The sequence below is a fragment of the Camelus dromedarius genome, chromosome 26, assembly GCF_036321535.1.
Source record: "Camelus dromedarius isolate mCamDro1 chromosome 26, mCamDro1.pat, whole genome shotgun sequence".
NCBI lineage: Eukaryota > Metazoa > Chordata > Mammalia > Artiodactyla > Camelidae > Camelus > Camelus dromedarius.
The window spans coordinates 13,951,727-13,960,865 of record NC_087461.1 but is presented as its reverse complement, the minus strand read 5'-3'; the positions used below and the strand labels follow the sequence as shown (position 1 = coordinate 13,960,865).

Sequence of the window (9,139 nt, the reverse complement as noted above, 5' to 3'; positions counted from 1 at the left end):
TGTAAGATATTTCCAAAATTTGCCTCTAATAGTTGGCTGCATCATACATCAACAAATTCTTAAATACCAGGGAGACAATGTTGAAAGACTGTGTATTCTTTTGGCTCTGTATGTATTAAATATGGGTTTTGTTTTGTTTTGTTTTTTTGCAAATGTGGTAAGAAAGATTATTCCAAATGGTGAAAAAAAAAATCCCCTGATTTAAGTAAAGAAAGATTATTATTTCTAAGCTTTTCCCTTGTGGGGAAAGGTGATTTCACTGCTATTGAAGTTTTCATTTTAGAGTTGCAGTCTTTCATCTTTTGAGTTTATGGTTGGCAGTGAAATAGATGTCTTCATAAAATAAACTGTTGGAATGCCACTGGCAAATTTCAATATTCCTGCTCTCGATTATTCTACTTGAAGAACCATCCCCAATGAGAGAGCTATCTGTGGTCCACAGAATGCAGGCAACTCTTCAGAGTCTGAAATGAGACTAACATCTAGTTGATTAAGTGAAATTAAAGCTCAATTAATGGTTGCAAATATGCTGTTCATTGAATGTTTATTTACTCCCAGATTCATATGTTGAAACTTAACCCCCAGTGTGATGGTATTTGGAGGTGGTAACTTTGAGAGGTGGTTAAGTCATGAGGGTGGAGTCCTCATGAATGGGATTAGTGCCTTTATAAAAAGAGACCTTCAAAGAGCTCCCTCACCCTTTCTGCCACATGAGGACACAGCAAGTAGTCCTCACCAGGCACCAAATCTTTCAGTTCCTTGGTCTTGGACTTCCCAGCTTCCAGAACTGTGAGAAATAAATAGTAAATATCCATTACTTGAGTCACCCATTCTGGGATTTTTTTTTGTTATAGTAGCCCAGGCAAAGACAAGATGCATATGGATTCCTAATGTAGTAATGTGAGTGTAGATGATTCCTCCTTGATCAATACATCAAGTTCAGTACATCAAAAATGAATCTTTCTGTTGCCACATCTAAGCAGCCAATATGAGCTCCCCTTTCATAATCAGAATGGCCTTCACAAGTGAATCCCAACCGATTTCACGGTGGATGACCCAGCCACGCAGGCAAAAATGGTGAGCAATTGCCACCTGGAAGCCTGGATACTCTGAAAGCGTGTCATTATGGGAATCATTTTCATGGAGGTTGCTATGGTTTCTGTGCTGCACTTTCTCTCTAGAGTTGGATGATTTTAGTTAATCAATGGCAAGCCACAGTGTAATCATTTTCTCTTCAGAGAACATAAGGAAAAAGAAAAAGCCTGGAGTCTGTTGCACAATGTCATTGCTGACAGTTTGCTGTTGTTTTCTGTTTATTTGTTTTGCTACAAAAGAAAGACATGTTCTTATTCTAAATGAAGAGCAGGAAAGGAAAGCTGGGGGAAAATTCAGCCTGGACTTTTGAGAAGCACCAGAAAAGCTATTCTCCCAAATGATCTTCCTAGAATAGTTTTTTGTTAGGATGTTCATCTAGGAGGATGTGAGGAGGAAATAATCCATACCCATGAAGAATCTTGAGATTTTCTTACTACCTCTGCAAGGTGTGTGGGTGCTGAGAAGCCATGGTTTGGGCTTATTGTTTTACCTGAAGTCAATCATGCTTTGGGTTTTTACAGTTTGTTTACGGGATATTATTAAAAGAAAAAGCCACTACTTCATATAATGTCAAACACAAATAAAATATGGGAAAGAATCCTATTAAAAGAAGCAGAGAAATAGAATCATCACAAGTAAAACCACAAAAGAGGCTTAGGAGATTATTCAGAAAGCTGAATATTCAAGAACTGGCACCAACTTTTCCTTTCTAGTCCTAAGAGTGGATTGGGTATAATCTAAGTGTGTCACAGACATTCAATGCCGGTGTGTTTACTAAATTTGAATTTGGGGGCAGATGTTAGCAAGAGGACCAACAAGATACAAACTCTGGCCATCTTCATACAGAGTCCATTCACCCCAGACAGTGGAGACAGCGTGTGAAAGTCACAGGGAACAGAGGTCTTCTCGGAAGTAGTTCGAGACTTCTGGGTCACATCGTCAAGGAGGATGGGTGGTGGGATTTACCAAGAAGAAGGCAAGACTCATGTTTTGAGAAACTTTGCATTTGCATATAGAAAATACAAGTCTATGAACAATTTAGAAAAATTTTCTCATTGTAAATGTAAAGTTCAGCCAATTTCCTATTTAGATTTTGTAACAAGCAGTCAAAGCCAGAATTCTGTGGTCTCATGTAAACAAATCACACCACTCCCAACCATTCTGATTTGAAAGGATATGTTTAATTCAAGCTGTAGGAGTTTTAGTTCATATTTGAAAACAGGCCTATTTTTAGACAGACACAGCTCTCTACAAAAGGGCTGTGTTCCTTAATGATGTGAAAAGAAATTCAGAGCCTTCACATGCACCATCAGATACACAAGAGAAACAATGGACTTCAGAGTTTCAAAGACAGTGTTGATGTAGTGTGAATATTACTTTTCCCTTAGTTTCTCTTATTGGAAAATAAAAATACAATACAGATAGTGGGAAATTTTATTACTTCAGGGAAGTCCATTAATCTGTGAAGATTAGAGGCCGCCCTTGGCTTTAGTTGTTACTGTCACATCCATAAGCCTCCATCACTGTTATTTTTGGGGTTGGCACTATGCTTTGTTTCCCTGATTTTTATGAGGAAATGGGGTTTTCCCCCTCTTGGCTCATCAGGCAGGCTGAGAACCCATCAGGATTTACAGAAATGAGTTTCTGTCCACAATGGCTGACTTCCTCTGAGCACTATAGTCACGTACCTCTGCCTATTGAGATTCCCTGCAAGTGTGCAGAGTTCTTTTATAGAACATGTGATCTGTTCACATTGTGGTCTGCATGCTTTTTAGCACTTTTGGTGAGAACCACAGCATGCACCATAGACCTTGGAAACTACATGCTTTTTTTTTAAATATCATTCACACTTCTGCTTGGGACACTTCTGCAATATCTTGGAGACTATGCTCATTGAGACCTACTTTCTTGTCTGCTTATAAAAACAATACCTAGTTGTTACAAAATATTTAGAAAATATAGAAAAATTTTAAAATGAGCATTAAAAGTTACCTACAATCACACCATACACTTATTACTACTGTTAATATATGGTACATTTTCTTTAAAATTTTATGCACTCACACACATACATATATCCAAATATACACACAAATACAATGAACTATATATATGACTATTTATATATATATATATATATATATATATATATATATATATATATACACATACACACACACACAGTGAACTATAAGGATAATCTTTAGTCTGTCATAGGTGTTACAACTACTTATTCTTATTTGACATTAGCCTTTTAGTTTTAAGACTATTGATAATTATACATTTTAAATCATTTGTTTTAAAAATTTTGTCCATCAGCATCTCATAATAACCTATAATGGAAAAGAATCTGAAAAAGAGTCGAGATATATAGATATATATATATGAATCACTTTGCTGTACACCTGAAATGTAAATCAACTATACTTTAATAAAATAAATAAATAAATAAATAATTAAGACTTTGTGACTCCTCTAATCGCTTTTATGCTTAGAAAGTTCTTTCACACACTAATATCTAACAGAGTTTCAGTCCTATTATTTCATTTTATAGTTTTCTCCTGCATGCATCTGGACTTTTTAACTATAAGATTAAAAGAGAGTATCTTATCTAACTTATTGACTTATTAATTGTCTCAACAGCATTTTTTGACTATTCCTCTCTTCACTGATTTATACCATCTTTATCATATCCTGTTATATTTATATCCTGAGATTTCTATCTAGGCTAAGTATTATGTTATGTTGTGTTGATCTGTCCCCTTGTAAATTCATTCACGTAACAGATGTTTCTGAGGGCCTGTGATGTGCCAGGCATCATTTTAGGCAATGAGGATAAAACAGTAATACACACACACTCATCCCTCCCCTTATGAAATTTACATTCCAGCACAGGTTGGGAGGAGATTAATGAATACAGAATGACTAAGTAAAATATGTGTCATATTAGACAGTCATGAGAGCTGTGAAGTAAAACACTAAAGCAAAGAGAACCGATAGGAAGAGTGTGTGTGGAGGAAGATGGTGATTACTAGGTTGTTATCATTCAGTATTTGGAGGCAACTCTCTGACCCTAAGACATAAAATAATCTGAAAACATGAAATACTCATGCTTTGGATGATATCAGAGAAGGCTCTTGTGGTGAGGGCAGTGCCAAGAACAGTGCTGTAAATACAAGAGAAATGATTTGTGCGGGAGAATACTATTCTTATTTGACACTACAAGTAGGTTGAATCTTTTCCCCTGGGACTGACTCTGCTGGATTTTATTACCACTTGGACAGTTCCCCATAAACAGCCCTTGACTGACTAAACGAAGAGCTACTTGTTTTATGGATGGCAGTTCCAAAGTGATCAGACAGCATCCTGTTTGGAAGGCTGACACTCTGATCAATGAAAGTCAAAATAAGTCAGCCCAGAGACTAACAGAATGGCATGATGTTTTCTCCTGTGTTTGGATTTTTACCAACTTGTGGGCAGTGGCCAATGGCCTGTCTATGAGGTTAGCAGACAGGCAATGGACAACTGGCCTATTAAAGGATGCTTGGGTTGGGGAGAATCCTGTAGAAATCACCATGGAAATTTGAAGGGTGCATTAAAGTAAGACATGTCAATCAATGACCATCAGAAAAACCCCCTACCAGGAGTGTAAGTAATTTGAGCTGGTCAGTGGGTATCCCAGGGTGCTCACTTTAGGTGGCCACCTGGTTCCACGAAGTGAGTGGACACTGAAGGGCTGGAGCAATGCAGAGATGGGTTGATGTGATGGACTGAGTATGTGCACCTATGTAACCCTGCCTTCTATGAGTAACAGTGGACCAAGGGAGAGACACTTGCTCATCTAGTATTGTAGTCTACAATCTAAACCAGCACAGTGGCTGAACATAAACTCCCTTCCAATGGTGGAAAACTTTGGGTCTAAATGGAGAAAAGAAGGAATAGTAACTGAGCATAAAGAAATGAATAAATGGATTGGGTAGTTAGGAAAAACCCGTTACTATATTAATGCTTCAAAAAAGGCTCAGAGAGGATATTGTCTTTTCATTCAATTATACCAGATACCTGAAAGGGTGAAGCCATGTATTACTGAGACCACTCCTACTTTTGGAAGGTGACAAGGTTGAATAGAAGCCTGCACACCTGAGAGGACCTATCCTGGGAGACATTTGGGTCATACAATATAATGATGGATGGGATTAATTATTAATGACCAGATGGGGTTCCAGTAATGAGCTAGGATCTTTTGACTTCTATTTTAACAGGGAAAATCCCCACCCAATCCCAGCTCCTCCAAATGTTAGGCATATTCATATTAATATTCTTGTTATATAAAGGCTACACCAAATGTAGAAGTTCAGACAAATATGATCATTTAACGGAGCCATGGACAAAAACGAGGGGATAATCTGTTGTATAATCATTTGTCCAGTCTTTGTCCTTGGTTCCTAGGAGGTAACATCTATATCTTTGACATCTCCTGAGTTATAGGAGTATCCTTGCTCTATGTGAACATCTTAGCCTATCTGAGTTTATGCTAATGAGATGGCTCTGATGGACTTGGCCATGCTGAAGAAAACAATCATGTGATTAAAGGGTTGATACGTGATGTCCACACAACCTCTTGACCTCTAGGAAGGATGGGGGCTGGAAACTGAACTCAGTCATGCAGCCAGATGATTCAGTTATGACTACGTAATGAAACCCCAAGAAAAACTCAAGACACTGAGGCTCAGGTAAGCTGTCTAGTTGATGAACACATCAGTGTGCCAGGAGAGTGATGCAGCCTGATCCCTCAGAGAGAATTTAGGAAAGCTCTGTGTTTGGGACCTTCTTCATCCTTGCCTCGTCTCTTTATTTGGCTGGTCCTGATTTGTATCCTTCATAATAAAACTGTAATTATGAGTATAGCACTTTTGTGATTGCTGTGAGTCATTCTAGCAAATTATCAGACCAGAACAGGTCACAGAAACCTTCCTAAATTTATACTCAGTTGCTCAGAGTGTGGGTAGCCTGTAGACCCCTGAACTTGCAGCTGGCATCTAAAGGGAGGGCAGTCTTGTTGGGGACTGCACCTTTAAACCTGTGGACCGTGCACTAACTTTGAATGGTTAGCCTCAGAATGGCATTGTGGCATTGAAGGTGGCCTTATAGATCTTGCACCAGAAGAAAGAAGTGTGGAGGCCCTAATGCAGATGCATGCCTGGAGGGTTCAAGGACACCAGGAGGCTAGTCTGGCTACATCAGAATCTGCAGGGACACAGGCTGTGTCAGGCCTTCTTTGTACTTTCCTCCACTTTGTCACCGCCTTGCACCTCCTGTGGCCTTTGGATGCCAGAATCCCCACTTTGGCATTTTTCAGTCTTTCCAAGCATGGCTCCTGTTGACTCTCCCCATTTCCTCACATCAGAACAGTTCATTCTTTTGGCAGAAGGCATTAAGAGCTTCATTTCCTCAAGCAAAAAGTACCCCTCAGGATTTCAGGTCTGTGATTATCTGTGACAGACCTGGGTTGTGCTCCTGTGCCCGGTAATACTGCTCTCTCCAGGGCAGAATGGCACCTGCCATCTTCATGTGCATCGGGGGTGCTAACGGAAGCCATTCCTGGTTTTCTGATTGTTATCTCTGGCTGATTCCTTCACCTCTGTGAATTCTCTCAGGCATCCTGTGCATCAGTCTGCCACACTGCCCTTCCATTTGGCTGTTTTATCAGAAAGAAGCATCCTCTGTCACCTTTGATTACTAGAGGGTAGGGAAGGATAATGTTCAACCTCCTCCTAGAAAAGAACAAGAAGAAGTGAGTGTGGCTTCTTCACCTTTTCTCCAGCTGGGAAGAACAGTGGGGAAAATCTGAAAAGAAAAGGTAATGAATGCATTTCATCTGAGACTTTTGTCAAGAACCTTAGGGACTTGGAACACCAGGACTATCATATTCCCCAGTAAGAGCACTCGTGCTACTGGACCACTAAGAACAATTTCTTCCATCTCCACCAGTTCTTCAGCAGGGGACACGGCTTGAGGAGAACAGACTATCTTTAGTCCATGTAACAGAGCCCTGCCTGCAGAAAACCCAGTGTTTTATCATGATTTGAATAAAATATTGCTAATTAGTTCATATAAAATATTTACAGCCATAACAATTGCAAATCCATAAATACATGGATTAATTAATTAATGCAAATGAAAAAAGTCATTAAAAGTTGGCTAACGTACTTCACTAAGAGTTGTTGAAGGTCATAGAAAATAGTACTAATTCTAATGTCCATAAAAACCACATTATCCTCTTATGTCTCAGTATCATGAGTACCATCACAAAGATGAAGGCTACTTAAAGTTTTTTTGGGGGGGGCAGTAATTTGGGAATTTTTATTTTTACAAATACCTCCAGATGATTTTCACAATCAAGAAAATTTGGGGAACGTGCTTTTCTGCTTCCTTTGCAGATTTTAAGTCTTGAACACCTGATCCCAGAAATGACCCAATGAAAAAAGTCTTATCCAGTCGAGTTTTAGGAAAGGAAGTCTTCTGAACGTGTGATTTGTTGTTTCCTAGAAAGCACTGTTTCTCATTTCTGTTTCTAGTCCAACTCTTCTAGATCAGGTTTTTCTTGGAGGGTCCATCTTCCTTGGGTTGAGGTATAGCAATACAAACACTTATTAATTTACATCCCCTTTTTAATTTAAGTATAGTTGATTTACAATGTTGTATTAACTTCTGGTGTACAGTACTGTGATTCAGTTAATCTAATCATTTAAAAAAATTGGCTTCTTATTAAAAATTGTCATATTTAATTAAATAACCTTTGCTTGCTTGCTTTTGTCTTGCTCCCTTCTGCCCTGAAACTTGTGTTAATAAGCTAGGGTGCTTTGTATAGACTCAATATTCTGGCCTTTCCACCTTAAATTTCATACCGATGACCCCGTGTATGCCAGTCTGGATCTCATCGTTTTAACAGATCCCACTCCCTTTCGCGTCCCGGTCAAGATAATATCTCCTTCTTCCAAGGTCATTATCTTAGAAACGTAGCTGATGAGGTAGGGGATGGAAAAAATCATGGAGGATGCCTCACCGTCCTGCCTGAGTTCGTCATAGACCTTGAGCCAGAGCTTCAGGTTGTGAGGGTCAGGGAACTTCTCTTTGGGCACGAGAGCGCTGACGGGGCAGGAGGCCGTGAAGCTCTTGGCCAGAGTCCAAGGCAGCCCCTTCTTCTTGCACTCGTCCTGCACATCCCTGGTGGTCATGTCCAGGCACAGGGCATAGCCGGCCACGTAGGCCATGGCCGTGGCCTCCAGGACGGCGCGGCCGCGCTTGCTCATCAGTACGCCCAGCTCGAGCTCACGGTGCAGGTTGCGGCTGCAGGCGGGCATCAGGACCGGCGAGCCCTCGGGGGCGTTAAGCCAGGGCGGCTTCAGGAAGAGCAACTGCTCGCTCGGCACCGCGCTCTGCATCTCCCTGACTCGATCCGCATAGTTCCTGCCCACCCACACGATGTTCTTCCCCAACTCCCAGAACCGGGACAGCGGCCTGGTGGCAGCCATGGCTCCTGCCCGCTGTCCCATGGCTCCTGCCCGTTGTCCAAGTGTTTCTTGATTTGTTTAAATTTAATTTGGTTTCCACACCAACATGTTAATGACAAGGAATAATCAGTATTACAATCCATAGGAAGTAAAATAAAGCAATTTTTCAATCTTTTAATAACTCATAGCATTTCTCTACTTTCTGTGCAAGAAAAATGTTGCCAGGGGAATACTCCTGACACTCTAGAGTAGTTTTAGGTGATACCACAGTGAGACAGTTCCTGCAGCTCTGACAGGAAATAATAATATCAAAACCACTACACTCGCAGTTTGCAATACTGATCACTTTTCTCTGAGGCATCACTTCTCTGCCTTCAGTATTAAGGCACTTTTATTTTCTTTGAGCTCTTCAGTTGTTCCTGAAAGCTTGCTCTTTTGTTCCTATGCCTCATCTTAGACCTCCTCTCTAATCATTCTTAACAGTACTGGGCAGTAAAACTACATTGCAAGCTAGATATTGTAAATTTCCT

General features: G+C 40.1%; 1 protein-coding gene across 1 annotated transcript; it reads right to left on the bottom strand.

Annotated features, from left to right (window-relative positions):
- Positions 1-7,837: 7,837 nt before the first annotated feature.
- Positions 7,838-8,647, bottom strand: LOC105102070 (acylpyruvase FAHD1, mitochondrial). Its single transcript, XM_010995333.3, has one exon. The coding sequence runs from the start codon at positions 8,628-8,630 to the stop codon at positions 7,998-8,000; it is 633 nt and encodes a 210-aa protein (XP_010993635.2). The 5' UTR covers positions 8,631-8,647; the 3' UTR covers positions 7,838-7,997.
- Between the last annotated feature and the right edge of the window lie 492 nt (positions 8,648-9,139).

What these genes read in the sequence shown, in the direction of transcription:
- LOC105102070 (XM_010995333.3), bottom strand. Translation starts at nt 8,630, where the DNA reads ATGGCTGCCACCAGGCCGCTGTCCCGGTTCTGGGAGTTGGGGAAGAAC.